At 44.1% G+C, this 24,612-nt stretch overlaps 2 protein-coding genes across 13 annotated transcripts in view; both read right to left on the bottom strand.

Moving 5' to 3' along the window:
- Positions 1–24,612, bottom strand: part of LOC109888042 (neurexin-1a) — a 790,431-nt gene that overhangs the window by 309,200 nt on the left and 456,619 nt on the right. The gene's annotated exons all lie outside the window — the stretch shown is intronic.
- Positions 15,487–19,752, bottom strand: LOC116376156 (uncharacterized). The gene is made up of 2 exons (XM_031835187.1): positions 16,391–19,752; positions 15,487–16,241 (listed from the first exon to the last, which is right to left on the bottom strand). The coding sequence occupies exons 1-2, from the start codon at positions 19,341–19,343 to the stop codon at positions 16,141–16,143; spliced, it is 3,054 nt and encodes a 1,017-aa protein (XP_031691047.1). The 5' UTR covers positions 19,344–19,752; the 3' UTR covers positions 15,487–16,140.

Genomic DNA, 24,612 nt, shown 5'->3' with positions numbered 1-24,612 from the left:
TCACTGGGAAGAGAGAGGCTAGCAGTAGACACTAGTGACCTATTCAAATTGATGGGTAGGAGGAAAAATCATTTTCTACTAATGAACAAAGCAGTTTATTCCCAAATAGCAGAATTGAGGAGAGATTGAAGGCCTAATAATAATCAGATTTTCCAATGATGGTCGTTGCCTTGGGGTTCTTTTACTCGCTGAGCTGTTTGTCAAATCAGTGTCTATTTCTTTCAGTGAAAGTAGACTTGATATAATATATTCCAGCACACATACACCTTCATATCTATTATTGTCATATTATCTTTAGAATATATATATATATTTTTTTTAACCTTTATTTAACTAGGCAAGTCAGTTAAGAACAATTTCTTATTTACAGTGACAGCAGTGGGTTAGGAACAGTGAGTTAACTGCCTTGTTCAGGGGCAGAACAACAGATTAATACCTTGTCACCTTGGGGATTTGATATAGCAAACTTGCGATTGCTAGTCCAACGCTCTAACCATCAGGCTACCTGCCACCTCACTGCTGCCCCTCAATACATTAATTAATTAGGCAAAGAAAACAACTGACATGAGTTCTTTGTCAATCAACATTTTCTTCAGGTGTGAGGTTTTGTGTGTGGGGGGGGTTGCAATGTTTGACTGATAATGTAAAATTATAAAGAACTTGGTTGTGGGAGAGGGAGAGACCAAGTATTCACAAAATGGAACAAACACCAAATTGAGTCTCTGCATGCATTGTTTGGTGTTTTAAGTTGTACACAGAGGATATTTTTGCAAAATTCTACATGCAGTCTCAATTTGGTGTTTGTCCCATTATGTGAATTATTGGTCTCTCTCAACACCAAGTTCCATATTATTTTACATTATCAGTCAAACATTGCAACCTCCCACTCTTCTATTTTACAACACACATGACCAAACACATGCAGCATTAGGCCAATACCCACTAATGACCAGAATCGATAAACAGCCATTACATTCTACAACCACCTAAAAGGAAGCGATTCCCAAACCTTCTATAACAAAGCCATCACCTACAGAGAAATTAACCTGGAGAAGAGTCTTCTAAGCAAGCTGGTCCTGGGGCTCTGTTCACAAACACAGACCCCACAGAGCCCCAGGACAGCAACACAATTAGACCCAATCAAATCATGAGAAAACAAGAAGACAATAAAATAAATAAAAAACAGAGCCAACTAGAATGCTATTTGGCCCTAAACAGAGAGTACACCGTGACAGAATACCTGACCACTGTGACTGACCCAAAATTAAAGAAAGCTTTGACTTTGTACAGACTCAGTGAGCATAGCCTTGCTATTGAGAAAGGCCACCGTAGCAGACCTGGCTCTCAAGAGAAGACAGGCTATGTGCACACTGCTCACAAAATGAGGTGGAAACTAAGCTGCACTTCTTAACCTCCTGCCAAATGTATGACCATATTAGAGACACATATTTCCCTCAGATTGCACAGACCCACACAGAATTAAAAAACAAATTCAATTTTGATAAACTCTCATATCTACTGGGTGAAAGAAACACCACAGTGTGCAATCACAGCAGCAATATTTGTGACCTGTTGCCACAAGAAAAAGGCAACCAATGAAAAACAAACACCATTGTAAAAACAACCCATATTTATGTTTATTTATTTTCCCTTTTGTAATTTAACTTTTTGCTCATCATTAAAACACTAGACATCATTTGACCTTTGAAATGTCTTTATTCCTTTGGAACTTCTGTGATTGTTATTTTTCAGTAAATGTGCTAACATTTTCAAAAACATGTTTTAACTTTGTCATTATGGGATACTGAGTATAGATGGGTGCAAAAGCAAAATCGATTTAATCCATTTTAAATTCAGGCTGTAACACAACAAAATGTGGAATAAGTCATGAGGTGTGAAATCTTTCTGAAGGCTCTGTATATCCACCCCCCTCTCCCTCTGGACTGTATCTATCCATCACATGATGAGTGGAGAAATATACATATAGTGGTTAGAGCATTGGACTAGTAGCCAAAAGATTGCAAGATCGAATCCCCGAGCTGACAAGGTGAAAATCTGTCCTTCTGCCCGAACAAGGCAGTTAACCCACTGTTCCTAGGCCATCCTTGATAATAAAAAAAATGTTATTCATTAACTGACTTACCTAGTTAAATAAAGGTAAAATAAATGAAAACACTATCTATTTCTCCTGCTCATCCTCTATCATGTTCTCTTCATTCTAGTCAATATCCTGGATAATCCGTTAACAAAAGAAGTGATGTCATTCATTAACGGTACAATGGAAGAATACTGCGCTGAAGTACATGGGCGGCTGGTAGCCTAGTGGTTAGAGGCAGGTAGCCTAGTGGTTAGAGGCAGGTAGCCTAGTGGTTAGAGGCAGGTAGCCTAGTGGTAAGAGGCAGGTAGCCTAGTGGTTAGAGGCAGGTAGCCTAGTGGTTAGAGGCAGGTAGCCTAGTGGTTATAGGCAGGTAGCCTAGTGGTTAGAGGCAGGTAGCCTAGTTGTTAGAGCGTTGGACTGGTAACTGAAAGGTTGCAAGATTGAATCCCTGAGCTGACAAGGTAAAAATTGTTCCTTGGCCATCATTGAAAATAAGAATTTGTTCTAAACTGACTTGCCTAGTTAAATAAGAATATATATATGTTTCATGTCTTGTGCAATTTTTTCACTTTTAACAGTTGATTAAGAACCGGCAACCAAGCAGCCTGCTCCATATCCCCGACCCAGCCACCAAACAACTCACTCCATATCCCCAAACTGGCAACCAAACAACTCACCCAGCCCGACCCAGCCTAATCTAGTTATGCCCATTCACTCCATGTCAGTGCTGTAGGACACACACACACAACCCTTTCCCAGCAAACCAGTGTTGTAGGACACACACACGCAACCCTTTCACAACACATCAGTGTTGTAGGACACACACACAACCCTTTCACAGCACATCAGTGTTGTAGGACACACACACAACCCTTTCACAGCACATCAGTGCTGTAGGACACACACACACAACCCTTTCACAGCACATCAGTGTTGTAGGACACACACACACACAACCCTTTCACAGCACATCAGTGCTGTAGGACACACACACACACAACCCTTTCCCAGCACATCAGTGTTGTAGGACACACACACAAGCCTTTCCCAGCACATCAGTGCTGTAGGACAGACACACAAGCCTTTCCCAGCACATCAGTGTTGTAGGACACACACACACACAACCCTTTCTCAGCACATCAGTGTTGTAGGACACACACACACACACACAACCCTTTCACAGCACATCAGTGCTGTAGGACACACACACACAACCCTTTCCCAGCACATCAGTGTTGTAGGACACACACACAAGCCTTTCCCAGCACATCAGTGTTGTAGGACACACACACACACAACCCTTTCCCAGCACATCAGTGTTGTAAGACACACACAAGGCTTTCCCAGCACATCAGTGTTGTAGGACACACACACACACACACACGCCTTTTCCAGCACATCAGTGTTGTAGGACACACACACACACACACGCCTTTTCCAGCACATCAGTGTTGTAGGACACACACACACAAGCCTTTCCCAGCACATCAGTGTTGTAGGACACACACACAAGCCTTTCCCAGCACATCAGTGTTGTAGGACACACACACACGCCTTTTCCAGCACATCAGTGTTGTAGGACACACACACACACACACACGCCTTTTCCAGCACATCAGTGTTGTAGGACACACACACACACACACGCCTTTTCCAGCACATCAGTGTTGTAGGACACACACACACAAGCCTTTCCCAGCACATCAGTGTTGTAGGACACACACACAAGCCTTTCCCAGCACATCAGTGTTGTAGGACACACACACACACGCCTTTCCCAGCACATCAGTGCTGTAGGACACACACACACAAGCCTTTCCCAGCACATCAGTGCTGTAGGACACACACACACACAAGCCTTTCCCAGCACATCAGTGTTGTAGGACACACACACACTAGCCTTTCACAGCATGTCAGTGTTGTAGGACATACACAAGCCTTTCCCAGCACATCAGTGTTGTAGGACACACACACAAGCCTTTCCCAGCACATCAGTGTTGTAGGACACACACACACACACACAACCCTTTCCCAGCACATCAGTGTTGTAGGACACACACACACACGCCTTTTCCAGCACATCAGTGTTGTAGGACACACACACACACACACACGCCTTTCCCAGCACATCAGTGCTGTAGGACACACACACACAAGCCTTTCCCAGCACATCAGTGCTGTAGGACACACACACAAGCCTTTCCCAGCACATCAGTGCTGTAGGACACACACACACAAGCCTTTCCCAGCACATCAGTGTTGTAGGACACACACACAAGCCTTTCCCAGCACATCAGTGTTGTAGGACACACACACTAGCCTTTCACAGCATGTCAGTGTTGTAGGACACACACACACAACCCTTTCCCAGCTCATCAGTGTTGTAGGACACACACAACCCTTTCCCAGCACATCAGTGCTGTAGGACACGCACACACACACAACCCTTTCACAGCACATCGGTGTTGTAGGACACACACACACTAGCCTTTCACAGCATGTCAGTGTTGTAGGACAGACACAAGCCTTTCCCAGCACATCAGTGTTGTAGGACACACACACAAGCCTTTCACAGCACATCAGTGTTGTAGGACACACACACACAAGCCTTTCCCAGCACATCAGTGTTGTAGGACACACACACACAAGCCTTTCCCAGCACATCAGTGTTGTAGGACACACACACACACAACCCTTTCCCAGCACACCAGTGTTGTAGGACACACACACACAGACCTTTCACAGCATTCAGTGTTGTAGGACACACACACACAGACCTTACACAGCATTCAGTGTTGTATGACACACACACATGCCTTTCACAGCATGTCAGTGTTATAGGACACACACACACAGATCTTTCACAGTATTCAGTGTTGTAGGACACACACACACAAGCCTTTCACAGCATTCAGTGTTGTAGTGTTTTATAACTGGCCGAGTTTTCAGTAAAATGGTCACCTGTGAGGGCTTATGTCAAAAGCAGTGAACTATGTAGGGGATTAGGGTACCATCTGGGACGTACACAGTCCTACTGACTTCTATTTTAATTCATTCGGCCAACCACTCCCTCGGCAGAGGGTTGTTAAGAAGCTTGTTGACATGTAGCTAAGATGAGCTGAGAGCCAGAACAGCATGTAAGACTACAGCAGAAAGTCCTTGGGGGAATGGAGGAGGATTAAAGCAAGGAGATACATGAGGGGGCAGGGCTAATGCACACCCACACACTACTGCTCCCGAAATCACACACACACACTACTGCTCCCGAAATCACACACACACACACACACACACTCAAAAACAGAGAAACAAACACACGCATGCATGCGTACGCATACACACACATAGACAGACACACTGGCAGACACACAGACACAGACCGAGACACAGACCAAGAAACACAAACATCAGATATAATGCACACCTGTAATGCACACCTGTAGTGCCTGGACATCAAATCATCTGACACGTGCCTATGTAACTCCTATGTAACTCCTATGCAACTCCTATGCAACATGGATCTATTTTAACACCTATCCAGGTAATATTGGCCTGTTGTTGTCTCTTTTATTTGCTAGTTGTCTATCTCTCTCCATATCCCTCTCTTGCTCTCACCCCCCCCCCCCCCCCCCCCCCCCCCCCCCCCCCCCACACACACACACACACACACAGTCAGACCCAGAGCTGCAGTGATGCAGCGCGACCCTAAAGACCCCCCCTTGTGTTTGAGGCCTAATGGGGTTCAATTTCATTGCCTAAGTCTATTTCTGCTGCCGACTTAATGAAGCATGAGGCTCTGAAGAAGCCGGGACATTAGCATATTAAATATGCTTCATAATTTAGAGGGGATGAGATTGCATGGGCAGGGGAAAGAGATATGGTGTGTGGGTATGTGGCATATTTTATGTGTGTGTGTGTGTGTGTGTGTGTGTGTGTGTGTGTGTGTAAGTCATAAAGCCTCTCGCTACTGTCAATATGCCATGTCTATTGCTGTTTTGGTTAGTGAATATGGTCTTATTTCACTATAGAGCCCCCAGCCCTGCCCAATATGCCTTAGGTAGCCATTTTGTTCCACCCCCCCATACATAAGGTGACCTCACCTGGCTTAACTGGTGCCTCTCTACAAAACCTCTCTAATCATCACTCAATGCCTAGGTTTACCTCCACTGTACTCACATCCTACCATATCCTTATCTGTACATTATGCCTTGAATCTATTCTTCCGCGCCCAGAAATATGCTCCTCGTACTCACTGTTCCGAAAGCACTAGACGACCAGTTCATTTTGCCTTTAGCCGTACCCTTCTCCTACTCTTCCTACATTCCTCTGGTGATGCAGAAGTTAACCGAGGCCCTGCAGTGCCTATCTCCACTCCCATTCCCCAGGCGCTCTCATTTGTTGACTTCTGTAACAGTAAAAGCCTTGGTTTCATGCATGTTAACATTATAATCCTCCTCCCTATGTTTGTTTAATTCACTGCTATAGCACACTCTGCCAACCTTGACGTCCTAGCCGTGACTGAATCATGGATTAGGAAGGCCTCCAAAAATCCTGAAATGTTCACCCCTAACTAACACATCTTCCGACAAGACAGAACTGCCAAAAGGGGAAGTTGCAATCTACTGCAGAGATAGCCTACCGAGTTCTGTCATACTAGACAGGTCTGTTCCCAAACAATTCAAGCTTCTACTTTTAAAAATCCACCTTTCCAGAAACAAGTCTCTCACCGTTGCCACATGTTATAGACCGCTTTTACCCCGCAGCTGTGCCCTGGACACCATACGCAAATTGATTGCCCCACATCTATCTTCAGAGTTCGTACTGTTAGATGACCCAAACTGGGATATGCTTAACACCGAGGCTGTCCTACAGTCTAAGCTAGATGCCCTCAATCACACAAATTATGAAGGAACCTACCAGGTACAACCCTAAATCTATAACCATAGGCACCCGCTTAGATATCATCCTGACTAACTTGCCCTCTAAATATACCTCTGCTGTCTTCAACCAGGATCTCAGCAATCACTGCCTTGTTGCCTGTGTGCGTGATGGGTCCGCGGTCAAACTACCACCCCACATCACTGTCAAAAGCTCCCTAAAACACTTCAGCAAGCAGGCCTTTCTAATCAACCTGGCCCGGGTATCCTGGAAGGATATTGACCTCATTTCGTCAGTAGATGATGCCTGGTTGCTATATAAAACTGCTTTCCTTGCCATCTAAAATAAGCATGTCCCGTTCAAAAAATGTAGAACTAAGAACAGATATAGCCCTTGGTTCACTCCAGACTTGAATACCCTGTGGCGTACTGCATTAGCATCGAATAGCCCCCGCGATATGCAACTTTTCTGGGAAGCAAGGAAGCAATATACTCAGTCAGTTAGGAAATACAAATTTCAAACAGAAATATGCATCCTGTAGCACTAATTCCAAAAAGTTTTGGGACACTGTGAAGCACTGTGAAGTCCATGGAGAATAAGAGAACCTCCTTCCAGCTGCCCACTGCACTGAGGCTAGGAAACACTGTCACCACCAATAAATCTATGATAATCGATCATTTCAATAAGCATTTTTCTATGGCTGGCATGCTTTCCATCTGGCTACCCCTACCCCAGCCAACAGCTCAGCCCCCCCTGCAGTAACTCGTTCTTTGGACACTGTGTTAACAGACCTCCAAACGAGCTTCACTGCCATACAACACCACTTCCGTGGCCTCCAACTGCTTTTAAATGCTAGTAAAACGAAATGCATGCTCTTCAACTGATTGCTGCCCTCACCCGTCTGCCCGACGAGCATCACTACTCTGGACGGTTATGACTTGAATATGTGGACATCTACAAATACCTAGGTGTCTGGTTAGACTGTAAACTCTCCTTCCAGACTCACAATAAGCATCTCCAATCCAAATTAAATTACATCTAGAATAGTATTCCTATTTCACAACAAAGCCTCCTTCACTTATGCTGCCAAACATACCCTCGTAAAACTCACTATCCTACCGATTCTTGACTTCGGCGATGTCATTTACAAAATAACATTTGCACACATTGTACATATATTTTTCTATTGTGTTATTGATTGTATGTTTGTTTATCTGTAACTCTGTGCTGTTGTTTTTGTCGTACTGCTTTGCTTTATCTTGGCCAGGTCGCAGTTGTAAATGAGAACTTGTTCTCAACTGGCCTACCTGGTTAAATAAAAAATAAAAAAATTAATGTAGGATCTTAATTTGATCACCCTGTTGCAGGATAACTTTCCTGAAACACAGGAAATGTTAAACCTGTAGTTTATTTGCAGTTTAAAAAGACCTCTGAAGTTTGCCATTTCCACTCAGATATGTCAAGCCCTACAAAAATGTACATTAACTATGATCCAAAATCATAATTCAGATTTTCTGATGCTGCAGGGTTATTTTCAATCTGTTGCAAACAGGCTCAAATTAAGATCCTACACCTGTGCATGAAGCACCTCATGATCAAAGACATGGGGGGAGCAGTAAGAAGATGTATCATAAAATACTTGGTATGATGGTTTGATCTTATAATAACTGTCCTCTAAAATAGTTATTTTCAGAAGGTGAAAAAGTATAAATTATTAATTAAAAGAGCATTGGCCCAGTGTGAACCAGAAACGGTAGAAAAATAAAATTTTATATATTCTCAGTCCTAATTGGCACACTATACAGTTCACTACTTTTGACCAGGGTCTATAGGGCTCTTGTTAAAAACACTGTGGAACACACACACACTCTTATTTACAGTATATCACAAAAGTGAGTACACCCCTCACATTTTTGTAAATATTTGAGTATATCTTTTCATGTGACAACACTGAAGAAATGACACTTTGCTACAATGTAAAGTAGTGAGTGTACAGCTTGTATAACAGTGTAAATTTGCTGTCCCTTCAAAATAACTCAACACACAGCCATTAATGTCTAAACCGCTGGCAACAAAAGTGGGTTCACCCCTATGTGAAAATGTCCAAATTTGGCCCAAAGTGTCAATATTTTGTGTGGCCACCATAATTTTCCGGAACTGCCTTAACCCTCTTGGGCATGGAGTTCACCAGAGCTTCACAGGTTGCCACTGGAGTCCTCTTCCACTCCTCCATGACGACATCACAGAGCTGGTGGATGTTAGAGACCTTGCACTCCTCCACCTTCTGTTTGAGGATGCCCCACAGATGCTCAATAGGGTTTAGGTCTGGAGACATGCTTGGCCAGTCCATCACCTTTACCCTCAGCTTCTTTAGCAAGGCATTGGTCGTCTTGGAGGTGTGTTTGGGGTCATCATCATGTTGGAATACTGCCCTGCGGCCCAGTGTCCAAAGGGAGGGGATCATGCTCTGCTTCAGTATGTCACAGTACATGTTGGCATTCATGGTTCCCTCAATGAACTGTAGCTCGCCAGTGCCGGCAGCACTCATGCAGCCCCAGACCATGACATTCCCACCACCATGCTTGACTTTAGGCAAGACACACTTGTCTTTGTACTCCTCAGCTGGTTGCCGCCACACACGCTTGACACCAACTGAATCAAATAAGTTTATCTTGGTCTCATCAGACCACAGGACATGGTTCCAGTAATACATGTCCTTAGTCTGCTTGTCTTCAGCAAACTGTTTGCGGGCTTCATCTTTAGAAGAGGCTTCTTTCTGGGACGACAGCCATGCAGACCAATTTGATGCAGTGTACGGCATATGGTCTGAGCATTGACAGGCGGACCCCCTTCCCCTTCAACCTCTGCAGCAATGCTGGCAGCACTCATACGTCTATTTCCCAAAGACAACCTCTGAATATGACGCTGAGCACGTGTACTCAACTTCTTTGGTCGACCATGGCGAGGCCTGTTCTGAGTGGAACCTGTCCAGTTAAACCGCTGTATGGTCTTGGCCACTGTGCTGCAGCTCAGTTTCAGGGTCTTGGCAATCTTCTTATAGCCCAGGCCATCTTTATGCAGAGCAACAATTATTTTTTTCAGATCCTCAGAGAGTTCTTTGCCATGAGGTGCCATGTTGAACTTCCAGTGACCAGTCAGTATGAGGGAGTGTGAGAGCGATGACACCAAATTTAACACACCTGCTCCCCATTCACACCTGAGACCTTGTAACACTAACGAGTCACATGACACCGGGGAGGGAAAATGGCTAATTGGGCCCAATTTGGACATTTTCACTTAGGGGTGAACTCACTTTTGTTGCCAGCGGTTTAGACATGGCTGTGTGTTGAGTTATTTTGAGGGGACAGCACATTTACACTGTTATACAAGCTGTACACTCACTACTTTACATTGTAGCAAAGTGTCATTTCTTCAGTGTTGTCACATGAAAATATATACTCAAATATTTTCAAAAATGTGAGGGGTGTACTCACTTTTGTGATATACTGTAAGTCTGGACAAATTAGCATGTGTACGACAGAGTCAACATAAACCTTTACAGTTTATCACCCAGACTCTCCATCTTCACCACAGGAATCTCAATTTGTTACTGTGTCCAAAATGGTACCATTTTCCTTATATAGTGCACTACTTTTGACCAGGGCCAGTGCTTGACTTGGGCAGGAGCTCACCAAAGCTGAGTACCGGCACCTCAAAAGATCTACTGCTTGAGCTCCTGTTCCTCTTATAGAATATCAGCTCAAAAGTATTGTGGAGCTCCTGCACCTAAATATAAACAGTAACGTCACATATTTCAGTCCAAGTCAAGCAATGACCAGGGCCCATAGGGTAGTGCACTATGTAGGGAATAAGGGGCCATTTGAGATGAGGGAAAAGGGTTAAATATACATAAAATACAACCTGGTGGTTGTGTTTGTTTTGATTGTTTAACCTTGCAATAAACAACAACAATAGCTGATGATATCAGATCGTAACAATAGTTGTGTCCTCCAACTGCTCTTAAATGTAAGTAAAACTAAATGCATGCTCTTCAACCATTCGCTGCCTACATCTGCCCACCCGTCCAGCATCACTACTCTGGACGGTTCTGACTTTGAATATGTGGACATCTACAAATACCTAGGTGTTTCCTATTTCGCCACAAAGCATCCTTCACTCATGCTGCCAAACATACCCTCATAAAACTGACCACCCTACTGATCCTCGACTTCGGCGATGTCATTTACAAAATAGTCTACAACACTCTACTCAACAAACTGTATGCAGTCTATCACAGTGCCATCCGTTTTGTCACCAAAGCCCCATATACTACCCACCACTGCGACCTGTATGCTCTCGTTGGCTGGCCCTCGCTTCATACTCGTCGCCAAACCCACCTGGCTCCAGGTCATCTACAAATCTCTTAAAGCCCCGCCTTATCTCAGCTCACTGGTCGCCATAGCAGCACCCACCCGTAGCACGCGCTCCAGCAGGTATATCTCACTGGTCACCCCCAAAGCCAATTCTTCCTTTGGTTCCCTCTCCTTCCAGTTCTCTGCTGCCAATGACTGGAACGAACTGCATAAATCTCTGAAGCTGGAGACTCTTACCTCCCTCACTAGCTTTAAACACCAGCTGTCAGAGCATCTCACAGATCACTGCACCTGTACATAGCTCATCTGTAAATAGCCCATCCAATCTACCTCATCCCCATACTGTATTTATTTATCTTGCTCCTTTGCACCCTAGTATCTCTACTTGCACACTCATCGTCTGCACATCCTACCATTCCAGTGTTTAATTGCTATATTGTAATTACTTTGCCACCATGGCCTATTTATTGCCTTACCTCTCTTATCCTACCTCATTTGCACATGCTGTATATAGATTGTTCTACTGTATTATTGATTGTATGTTTGTTTATTCCATGTGTAACTCTGTGTTGTTGTATGTGTCGAACTGCTTTGCTTTATCTTGGCCAGGTCACAGTTGCAAATGAGAAATTGTTCTCAACTAGCCTACCTGGTTATATAAAGGTGAAATATAAGAAAATAAAAATGAAGTCCATGTTCTGAAGAAACAAACAATATCAGGTTGCTACGACAGGTGACACTAACACTGACATAGGTTATAAAAGGTATAATACATTTCATGTTGACTGTAGAAGGACTTGAACACGGATATCTACCTGTGTCGTCAATAACCACTTGAACTCCCACAGTAGCTGACTTCTGTGTATGGATATTCTTCCTGGTCAAAAAAATATATGTTGTCGTCACCTCACTATTGAACCAAGGAGCATGAACTTGTGGAGCAAGCTGAAGTTGAGAAGATATCCAGCATTTCTTGGCAGGACAATGGAATGTTGTTACAAATGCAGAATTAATACATTTCCAGTGTAAGTGTATCTTTGACAATGGACCATGTCAAATGCACAACAACAATGAACTTTTGCTGCCCTATGACCTATCAGCCTCTGTTGTAAAGAAGGCAATAGCACAGAGCACTTCTGTTGACCTAGGTCAGGTCTGACGGTCTCGTTAATTTGCCCATTATCCAGGGATAGGAACAGCGTCACACCAACGTCGGTAGAAAGCACTTTAAGTCCTTCCCATACATTCTCTAGTGCCTGCATTGCCTCGCAAACAACAAAAGCAAAACCTTTCCTTCTCTCTTCCCTCTTCTCTCTCTCTCCTCTCTTTTTCCCTCTCTATCCACTTTGCTAATTTGGGTGTAATCAAATTAAGTAACTGGGGCATCTCTGCCTCGCCAACCGATTGGTCACCCCCCCCCCCTATAAAGGCCATGCAATTGCACCAGATGTGATCTTCATACACAGAGGATCACATATTAGAATAGACAGAGGGAACAACATGGAAACATTAAAGGCATGCCTCTGGGAACATATATAAAAGGGAGTGAATATATATATATACAGTTGAAGTCAGAAGTTTACATACACTTAGGTTGAAGTCATTAAAACTCATTTCTTGTTAACAAACTATAGTTTTGCTAAGTCAGTTGGGACATCTACTTTGTGCATGACACACATCTAAAATACAGTGACCCCATGACACAAGTCAGAAATAATCTGAGCAAGACAAAAAAAATGCTATGCATACAGGCCAGAATGGCCTGTATGCAAGATCGTTCACAAAGCTGTGAACGATCTGAGAGACAAGGCAAGATTGGCCTTCTATGCCATCTAAAGGAACATACAATTTGACATACCAATTAGGATCTTGCTAAAAGTTATTGAATCAGTCATAGAACCCACTGCCCTATATTGTTGTGAGGTCTGGGGTCCACTAACCAAGCAATAATTAACAAAATGGGACAAAGACCAAATTGAGACTCTGCATGCAGAATTATGCAAAAATATCCTCTGTGTACAATGTAAAACACCAAATAATGCATGCAGAGCAGAATTAGGACGATACTCACTAATTATTCTATCTGAGATACCTACTGCAGCCCTCATCCTCAACATGCCACACCCGTTCTGCCAGTCACATTCTGTTAAAGGTCCCCAAAGCACACACATCCCTGGGTCGCTCCTCTTTTTGTCTTTGCCCAATAATGTTTCTACCATGTTTTGTGCTGCTACCATGTTGCTGTCATGTTGCTGTCATGGCAGGAACACATCCTGCCATGTTGTTTGCTACCATGTTGCTGTCATGTTGTGTTGCTACTATGCTGTGTTGTCATGTGTTGATATCATGCTGTGTTGTTCTCATGGTGTTTTCCTACCATGCTGTGTTGTTGTTAAGTTGTGTTCCTACCATGCTGTGATGTCATGTGTTCCTAACATGTTCTGTTGTCATGTGTTCCTACCATACTGTGTTTTCATCTGTTCCTACCATGCTGTGTTGTCATGTGGTCCTACCATACTGTGTTGTCAAGTGTTCCTAACATGCTGTGTTGTCATGTGATCCTACCATGATGTGTTGTTGTTAGGTTGTGTTCCTACCATGCTATGTTGTCATGTGATCCTACCATGCTGTGTTGTTGTTAAGTTGTGTTCCTACCATGCTGTGTTGTCATGCGGTGTTCGTACCATACTGTGTTTTCATCTGTTCCTACCATGCTGTCTTGTCTTGTGTTCCTATCATGCTATGTTGTCATGTGTTCCTACCATGCTGTGTTGTCTTGTGTTCCTACCATGCTATGTTGTCATGTGATCCTACCATGCTGTGTTGTTGTCTTAAGTCTCTCTTTACTGTATGTGGTGCTGTGTTGTCTCTCTTGTCATGTGTGTTTGGTCCTATATTTGTATTTTATTTAAATTTTTAAAATCACAGAAGGCCTTTTTCTTTTTGGTAGGCTGTCATTGTAAATAAGGCTGTCATTGTAAATAATCAAATAATCAAAATCCAGAAAAGAGCCAATAAATTCTACAACCACCTAAAAGGAATCGATTCCCCAACCTTCCAAAACAAAGCCATCACCTACAGAGAGATGAACCAGGAGACGAGACCCCTAAACAAGCTGGACCTGGGGCTCTGTTCACAAACACAAACAGACACCACAGAGCGCCAGTACTGCAAAACAATTAGACCCAACCAAATCATGATTAAACAAAAGGTGAATTACTTGACACATATAATTAACAAAAAAATAGAGCAAACTAGAATGCTATTTGGCCCTAAACAGAGAGTATACAGAATACATGACCACCGCGACTAAACCAAAACTAAGGCAAGCTTAGACAATGTACAGACTAAGTGTGCATAGCCTTGCTATTGAGAAAGGCTGTCTTAGCCCATCTTCTCTTGAGAACCAGGTCTGTCAATGCGCACACTGTCCACAAAATGAGGTGGAAACTGAGCTGCACTTCCGAATCTCCTGACAAATGTGTGAACATATGAGACACATACTTCCCTCAGATTACACAGATCCACAAATGTTGATACATTTTGATATCTACTTGGTGAAATACCACAGTGTGCCATCACAGCAGCAAGATTTGTGACCTGTTGCCGCAAGAAAAGGGCAACCAGAGAAGAACAAACATCATTGTAAATACTTATTTATTTTCCCTTTTGTACTTTAACTATTTGTACATCGTTACAACACTGTATATAGACATAATATGACCTGAAATTACTTGAAATGTCTCTATTCCTTTGGAACTTTTTTGATTGTAATGTTTACTGTTGTCACGAACCGGCTCAACGCCCGTAACAAAGGGAGACAACGTGGAGATAAGGAGTAACAAAATATATATTTATTAACTAAAGCAACTAAGGAAAATATACAATGGTGTGTGTAATCAGTAATCAGTAGTGTAAGTGAGTGTTTTACATGCGTGAATGTGATAATGCAGGGTGTTGAAAGGTGCCAAAGCAAACAAACAAAACATGCCACCAAGAACCACAACACAATTTACAAAGGTGTCTGCATGGAGAGAGTCTCCTCCATGAATGGGGAAGTGGTGTATTTATCCTGGGAGACACCGGGCACAGGTGTTTCCCATAAAGCTGACGACCCTCCCAACTCCGCCCACCAGCATCCTAATAAGGAAATAACAGAGAGAGAATACAGCAGACAGAGTGGGAGGGTCGTCACATCCCCCCCCATAAAACCGGGGACCAACAAGGACCCCGGAACAAAATACCAGCCTAAGTTCCAAATTGACACAGCTTCTGCGCCACAAATTGACGAGGGGTTATGTGTTCACACCTCCACCTGCACCAACCAACCTCCTCCCCAGACCTCAGCAACCTTTGTGCATAGGAAGCAATATTTAAGAGGAAAGAAGAACACACGACCAGGAGGGAACAGACCAAAGGGTGTAATAAAGGCAGAGATTTCACGTGCCCTACTCGTCAGTGGCACCTGCCAATAGCCTTTTAACAGGTCAAATTTGCTCACAAACTTAGCTGCACCGACTTGATCAACACAGTCCTCCATCCGAGGAAGAGGAAATGAATCTGGCTTTGTGACACCGTTTACCTTACGGTAGTCCGTACAAAAACGGTTTGTTCCATCCGGTTTACTGACCAAGATACAGGGAGAAGCCCAACTGGAGAAAGAAGGCTCTGCTATCTTACTCTCCAGCATGTACTTGACCTCAGCATCCAGACAACGTAGTTTCTCTGAAGAAACTCTATAGAACCGCTGACGAATGGGGTCAGCACCTCCAATGTCAATATCATGTTCTATTAAGTTTGTACGTGTAGGTGTATCAGAAAACAAACCTGGAAATCTCTGAATAAGACCAACCATCTCTTTCCGCCCATCAACAGGTAGGTGAGTGAGAAGACTGTCTAAAATATCCAGTGTTTCTGAATTTTTCAATCTACCCTGCAATATACAATCGTCAGGACCAGGAACATCTTCCTCCTCATGCACAGAACTAGCAGGACAAGAACACAAGGAAACAACGGTATCAGCCAAAAGAACAGGTTTTACCGTCCTCTGTAGAATCCCACTGTTCAGTCTCAGAGGAACGTGCATAATAAGGTTTTAACAGATTTACATGGCACAGCTGGTGTGCTTTCCTCCGTTCTGGAGTGGCAACTAGATAATTTTGCTCAGTGTACTGGCGCACCACTGTATATGGACCTTGAAACTTGGCTTGAAAAGGAGAACCAACAATTGGCAGCAGAGCAAGAACCTGGTCACCTGGAATAAAGTGACGAGGCTCAGTTCGGCGATCAAATATGCCCTTCATCCTCTCCTGTGAAGATGATAACTTCTCTTTAGCCATTTCACCAGCGGCGTACAGTCGTCGCCGGAAATCACACACATATGATAATAGGGACTGAGGAGGCTCGGGAGACTTCCAGTCATCCTGGAGAACAGATAAAAGTCCACGCACCCTATGTCCAAACACAAGGTCATTTGGACTGAAACCTGTGCTCTCCTGTGAAACTTCCCTAGCGGCTAACAGTAACCAAGGCAACCCCTCCTCCCAATCCTTATCCATCTCAGTACAATAAGCTCTCAACAAAGACTTAAGTGTTTGATGGAAACGTTCCAGTGCTCCTTGACTTTGCGCGTGATAGGCGCTAGACAAATTGTGTTTAATATGGAGCTGTTGAAGAACCTGACTAAACAGATTAGAGGTCAAATTAGATCCTTGATCACTCTGAATGACCTTAGGGATTCCAAACAATGAGAGAAACTGAGTCAAAGCTTTTAACACCGATTTAGTCGTGATAGATCGGAGAGGATAGGCAGCAGGAAACCTAGTGGTCTGACACATCACAGTGAACAGGTAACTGCTACCCTTTTTAGAACGAGGCAGAGGGCCCACACAGTCAATAATCAGATACTCAAAAGGTTGGCTGAGTACAGGAATAGGAAACAATGGTACTGGTTTAATAGCTTGATTAGGCTTACCAGTTAATTGACAGGTGTGACAAGTTTTGATAAAATCAGAAACATCCCTCTTTAATCTAGGCCAAAAGAAATGTCTTAATATGCGATTGTAGGTTTTCCTCACCCCCATATGTCCAGCAACATCGCTGTGAGAAGTTTCCAACACCAACTCACGAAGCTTAACTGGTACAACAACCTGACTAATTGCCTCCCCCAGAAAACAACTATCATGAGACAACCACTTTCTCATCAGGACATCCTCTTGGAGAAAATAGCCATGGGCGACATCTCCCAACTGTTCTACAGGCACAATTTGATCACGCAACTCTTCCAATGTGGGGTCATCCCGTTGCGCATTGATTAGATCTGACCGGGTTACAGATAACGGTATAACAGGGAAAACAGTGACATAATTTGTATTATTATCATTAGTCGGCGCAGTAACCAGTTCGCCACGGCTCATAGAACGTGTCACTGCACACGCAGAGAACACCTCTGGGAAACTCTGTACATTCTCATCAGGAATCCCAACAAATGACGGCTTAGTGGAAACCACGAGAGATGGAAACACGACTGGCCATACACGCTCACCAGCCAAGTTATTCCCAAGGATAACGTCGATACCCTCAATAGGCAACGAAGGACGCACCCCCACAACAACTTCACCCTTCACCAGCCCACAATCCAACATCAGTTTATGCAATGGAACTGACAGAGTGTTCAAACCTATTCCCCTAATTAGAACACTATTCCCCGAATCAGTCTCAGCAGAAAAGGGTAACACAGACTCCAACACAAATGATTCAGAGGCACCTGTGTCTCTCAGGATCTTCACTGGCACTAGGTCTTTACTTCCTAACATAGACACAAAACCTTCCGTAATGAAAGGTAAATAGTCTGGATCAATATGGACTTTCACATTCTCCTGGGCTTGAGAAAATGAGTCATGAGTGAACTGATGTGGAACAGGTGCAGCTAACGCGGTAGGCTTAGATTTAGCATAAGCACCCTTTGACCTGAGAAGTGGACATTCGTTTTTCCAATGACCTGAACCTTGACAGTAGTGACACTCCTGCCCAAAGTCAGCTTTACCATGGGAGTCAGGCTCAACCCTAGTTGAATAGAACTCTGCCCGTGAACCAAAGTGTCTCGGTGAGCGAAGCCCAAATCTATCCGAACGCCCCCACTCTTTCCGAATACGGGGCTCTACAAAGGCACTTTTGTGAGTCAACACATACTCGTCCGCCAAAACCGCAGCTTCAGCAACATTCTTTACTTTCTGTTCGTTAATATACGTGGCAATACGATCAGGAATTGTGTCCTTAAATTGCTCTAACATAATCAGATCACACAGCCCTTGGAAAGTCACAACTGCAGATGCGGAACACCAGCGATTAAACTGTAAAGATAACTGTCGCGCAAACTCAACATGAGTCTGCTTATCATCCCTTTTTAAAGTTCTAAATCGTTGGCGGTAAGCCTCAGGGACCAGTTCATAAATCTGTAACACAGCTGTTTTAACTTTATCATAACTGGTACAGTCTAGTGCACTAAGAGCTGAATATGCTTCCTGTGCTTTACCAGTCAGCACACACTGCAACATTAAAGTGCGGTCAGAATCAGGCCAACTCCTAGCGTCAGCAACCCGCTCAAACAACGAAAATAATGTCTCGGGGTCCTTTTCATTAAACTGAGGCAATAACCGTAAGTTCCCAACAATATCAAATGTCTCTGGGGCACGACCAAAAGCAGAACTACCCCTAGGTAAATCTGGGTCACCTTCCCAAAACAAACTCTCCCCTGAGATCTTTCCTTCCCTAACCAACTCTATACGTTCTTGTTGCAACTTGATTTTAGCACGCTCCATATCTTGTTTAAATGCCAATTCCTTTTCATATTTTACACGATCATGCTCTAGCTTCTCACGATCATGCTGCCGATCATGCTCTCTCTTCTCACGATCATGCTCCAGCTGTAACAAAAGCAGTTCTTTCTGCTGTTCAAAAAGAAGGCTACTAGGGCTAACCGATGGAATGGCCATTTAACGTTATGGGGAGATGGCAAATCCTCAGCAGAGGCTGGCCCAGTGGTAACTTCAAGAATACCACTCTCCATCAGATTGGCCTTCAATATCAACCTAATAGAATTCTTTAGACGTTTATCAAGGTTTATCAACCTTGTAGTGTTCCGCGACCTTCAACAGCTGTTCTTTAGTACCTAAATCTAACAATTCCTCTGATGGAGAGCAAATGAACTTATCTACATAAGACGCCATAATCACAAAAAAATAAAATAATTCTCGCTCTTCCCTTCTGCTGAGCACACCAGACCACAACCAGAGAATTGACAATCACCCTGAGCACCACAGAAGAGAGATGAGATATGGAGCTTCCCCAAAACCTACAATAACTCAACCCTAGTCTTCGTGCAGATTTGCGGTGGGAATTTACGCACTGTAGCCCGCTGGCAAGGAAAAACTCCCCAGCATGCTGGCAAATTCCACCAAGCCACGGATGTGCCCCCGAGACAACTGCTCAGTCCACAGACACCACACAAAAATAACAAACATTAACCATGCCCAACATATTCCAAAAAATGAAACACGTCGCTAAACCTATCAGGGGAAAAAGGCTATAGCTCCGGGTAGCAAGTTGCACTACCCTACACAAATCTCCTACCGAGGTACACAGCCGATTTACTCACCACCTCAGACTGACTTCCCAACAGAAAGTAGAACAAAATTTCAGGCTAGGCAGGGCCTGGAAACTAACCATTCTCTCTCCAACGCAGCACACAAACCAAACAACAAAGACAACCAATACTGGGCCTATCAAACTCAATATGCAAACCAAACACGTACCTCCACGGTCTCCCAAACCAATAGTTCAAAGATCCCGGATGAGCCCCCACTTGTCACGAACCGGCTCAACGCCCGTAACAAAGGGAGACAACGTGGAGATAAGGAGTAACAAAATATATATTTATTAACTAAAGCAACTAAGGAAAATATACAATGGTGTGTGTAATCAGTAATCAGTAGTGTAAGTGAGTGTTTTACATGCGTGAATGTGATAATGCAGGGTGTTGAAAGGTGCCAAAGCAAACAAACAAACAAACAAACAAACATGCCACCAAGAACCACAACACAATTTACAAAGGTGTCTGCATGGAGAGAGTCTCCTCCATGAATGGGGAAGTGGTGTATTTATCCTGGGAGACACCGGGCCCAGGTGTTTCCCATAAAGCTGACGACCCTCCCAACTCCGCCCACCAGCATCCTAATAAGGAAATAACAGAGAGAGAATACAGCAGACAGAGTGGGAGGGTCGTCACACTGTTCATTTGATTGTTTATTTCACTTTAGTTTATTATCTATTTCAATTGCTTTGGTGATGTAAACATATATGTCCCATTCCCCACAAAAAAAATCTATTGAAATTGAGAGAGAGAGAGATAAATAAAGTTTATGTACAGTACCAGTCAAAAGTTTGGATACACTTACTCATTCCAGGGTTTTTCTATATTTTTACATCAAAACTATAAAATAAAGTATATGGAATCATGTGGTAACCCAAAAAAGTGTTAAACAAATCAAAATGTATGTGTTACTGTAACAGTGTTTAGAAGGTATACACAACACATCCAGTAACCAGCATGTCCAGGTTACACCCATATGCCAGAGGCTGTTCAAAGCCAGAGAAGGAAGGAATGCTGATGCCAGAGGCTGCTCAAAGCCAGAGAAGGAAGGAATGCTGATGCCAGAGGCTGCTCAAAGCCAGAGAAGGAAGGAATGCTGATGCCAGAGGCTGCTCAAAGCCAGAGAAGGAAGGAATGCTGATGCCAGAGGCTGTTCAAAGCCAGAGAAGGAAGGAATGCTGATGCCAGAGGCTGCTCAAAGCCAGAGAAGGAAGGAATGCTGATGCCAGAGGCTGCTCAAAGCCAGAGAAGGAAGGAATGCTGATGCCAGAGGCTGCTCAAAGCCAGAGAAGGAAGGAATGCTGATGCCAGAGGCTGTTCAAAGCCAGAGAAGGAAGGAATGCTGATGCCAGAGGCTGCTCAAAGCCAGAGAAGGAAGGAATGCTGATGCCAGAGGCTGCTCAAAGCCAGAGAAGGAAGGAATGCTGATGCCAGAGGCTGTTCAAAGCCAGAGAAGGAAGGAATGCTGATGCCAGAGGCTGCTCAAAGCCAGAGAAGGAAGGAATGCTGATGCCAGAGGCTGTTCAAAGCCAGAGAAGGAAGGAATGCTGATGCCAGAGGCTGCTCAAAGCCAGAGAAGGAAGGAATGCTGATGCCAGAGGCTGTTCAAAGCCAGAGAAGGAAGGAATGCTGATGCCAGAGGCTGTTCAAAGCCAGAGAAGGAAGGAATGCTGATGCCAGAAGCTGCTCAAAGCCAGAGAAGGAAGGAATGCCGTTCAAAGCCTCATATGTGCCATCTTCTGATAGCTAAGCAATAGTAATGAATCTTGTTTGAAGCCTATGCACAAGTGTGAATGTGTGTGTGTTTGTGCATCATTAATGCCATCTATGTGAGACTTCAGTTGTCCTTTTCTACGCTGTTATCTCCACCCAGGAGACTGCAGGATTAAACATATCCATGTCACCACACTTTGTAAGTAAGCCTTTACTAAATGGTATGATGTTATTTAATTAGCTGCATTGCTTATGGACAAAATGAAGCAACTGAAAAAGACCAAGGGAACTACTAGGCAGACATCACTAATATGGTGTGTGAGCACAAGTGTGTGTGTGTGTTACACGTGTCTATAAACGGGTGTGTGTAAGGAGCTGTTTTACTGCAACACAACTGCTACCTCTGTGATTCACATAGCAATGTACAGTATAGTCCTGCTCTACCTCCCCTATACTAACACACACACACTCATACACACACACACTCATACACACATACACACGCTCATACACACACACACACACACTCATACACACACACACACACACACTCATACACACACACACACACACACACACACACACACACACACACACACACACACACACACACACACACACACACACACACACTCATACACACACACACAGTATATACTGGTATTTATTGAGGAGAAGGAAAAACCTAGCGTGGGTATACTGTTGTATTTGAACACTATGTTTAGATATATTAGCAATATGATGCTACTATTAGCCTAGGTGTTACAATGAACATCAAGGCAGCACGTTTTATATTGCAGTCCTCAGATGGAGGGTGAAATGCCAGGCTGGAGCAGGCAGAGAGAGAGAGAAAGAAAGAGAGAGGGAGGGGCTGGGGGGAAAAGAGAGAGAGAAGGAAAGAGTGAGAAGGAAAGAGAGAGAAGGAAAGAGAGAAAGAGAGAGAGAGGCTGGGGGAAGAGAGAGAGAGAAGGTAAGAGAGAGAAGGAAAGAGAGAAAGAGAGAGAGAGAGGCTGGGGGGAAGAGAGAGAGAGAAGGTAAGAGAGAGAAGGAAAGAGAGAGAAGGAAAGAGAGAAAGAGAGAGGGAGGGGCTGGGGGAAGAGAGAGAGAGAAGGTAAGAGAGAGAAGGAAAGAGAGAAAGAGAGAGGGAGGGGCTGGGGGAAGAGAGAGAGAGAAGGCAAGAGAGAGAAGGAAAGAGAGAGAAGGAAAGAGAGAGAAGGAAAGAGAGAAAAAGAGAGAGAGAAAGAAAGAGAGAGAGAGGCTGGGGGAAGAGAGAGAGAGAAGGTAAGAGAGAGAAGGAAAGAGAGAGAAGGAAAGAGAGAAAGAGAGAGAGATAGGCTGGGGGGAAGAGAGAGAGAGAAGGTAAGATAGAGAAGGAAAGAGAGAGAAGGAAAGAGAGAAAGAGAGAGAGAAGGAAAGAGAGAGATATGCTGGGGGGAAGAGAGAGAGAGAAGGTAAGAGAGAGAAGGAAAGAGAGAAAGAGAGAGAGAGAGGCTGGGGGGAAGAGAGAGAGGGGCTGGGGGGAAAAGAGAGAGAGAAGGAAAGAGAGAGAAGGAAAGAGAGAGAAGGAAAGAGAGAGAAGGAAAGAGAGAAAGAGAGAGAGAGAGGCTGGGGGGAAGAGAGAGAGGGGCTGGGGGGAAAAGAGAGAGAGAAGGAAAGAGAGAGAGAGGCTGGGGGGAAGAGAGAGAGAGAAGGTAAGAGAGAGAAGGAAAGAGAGAGAAGGAAAGCGAGAAAGAGAGAGAGAGAGGCTGGGGGGAAGAGAGAGAGAGAAGGTAAGAGAGAGAAGGAAAGAGAGAAAGAGAGAGAGAGAGGCTGGGGGGAAGAGAGAGAGGGGCTGGGGGGAAAAGAGAGAGAGAAGGAAAGAGAGAGAAGGAAAGAGAGAGAGAGAGAGAGAGGCTGGGGGGAAGAGAGAGAGGGGCTGGGGGGAAAAGAGAGAGAGAAGGAAAGAGAGAGAGAGAGGCTGGGGGGAAGAGAGAGAGAGAGAAGGTAAGAGAGAGAAGGAAAGAGAGAGAAGGAAAGAGAGAAAGAGAGAGAGAGAGGCTGGGGGAAGAGAGAGAGAGAAGGTAAGAGAGAGAAGGAAAGAGAGAGAAGGAAAGAGAAAAAGAGAGAGAGAGAGGCTGGGGGGGAAGAGAGAGAGGGGCTGGGGGGAAAAGAGAGAGAGAAGGAAAGAGAGAGAGAGAGGCTGGGGGGAAGAGAGAGAGAGAAGGTAAGAGAGAGAAGGAAAGAGAGAGAAGGAAAGAGAGAAAGAGAGAGAGAGAGGCTGGGGGAAGAGAGAGAGAGAAGGTAAGAGAGAGAATGAAATAGAGAGAAGGAAAGAGAGAGAAGGAAAGAGAGAAAGAGAGAGAGAGAAAGAGAGAGAGAGAGGCTGGGGGGAAAAGAGAGAGAGAAGGAAAGAGAGAGAAGGAAAGAGAGAGAGAGAGGGAGAGAGAGAGAGAGAGAGAGAGAGAGAGAGAGAAAGAAAGAGAGAGAGAGGCTGGGGGGGAAAGAGAGAGATAAGGAAAGAGAGAGAAGGAAAGAGAGAGAAGGAAAGAGAGAAAGAGAGGGAGAGAGAGAGAGACTGCACAGACAATTAGGTGGAAACTGAACTGCACTTCCTAACCTCCTGACAAATGTATAACCATATTACAGACACATATTTCCCTCAGATTACACAGACCCAAAACAAATCAAATGTTGATACACTCCCATATACAGTACATACGGATATTAAGTTCTGCTTTTCTGATGTATCAAATACTTGTCAAGCAATAAAATGCTAATTAATTACTTAAAAATCATACAATGTGATTTTCTTGATTTTTGTTTTAGATTCCATCTCTCACAGTTTAAGTGTACCTATGATAAAAAATTAGAGACCTCTACGTGCTTTGTAAGTAGGAAAACCTGCAAAATCGGCAGTGTAT

The sequence above is a fragment of the Oncorhynchus kisutch genome, linkage group LG11, assembly GCF_002021735.2.
Source record: "Oncorhynchus kisutch isolate 150728-3 linkage group LG11, Okis_V2, whole genome shotgun sequence".
In the NCBI taxonomy this organism is placed as follows: domain Eukaryota; kingdom Metazoa; phylum Chordata; class Actinopteri; order Salmoniformes; family Salmonidae; genus Oncorhynchus; species Oncorhynchus kisutch.
The sequence above is the reverse complement of the archived record's forward strand: the minus strand, read 5'-3'. Positions and strand labels throughout refer to the sequence as shown.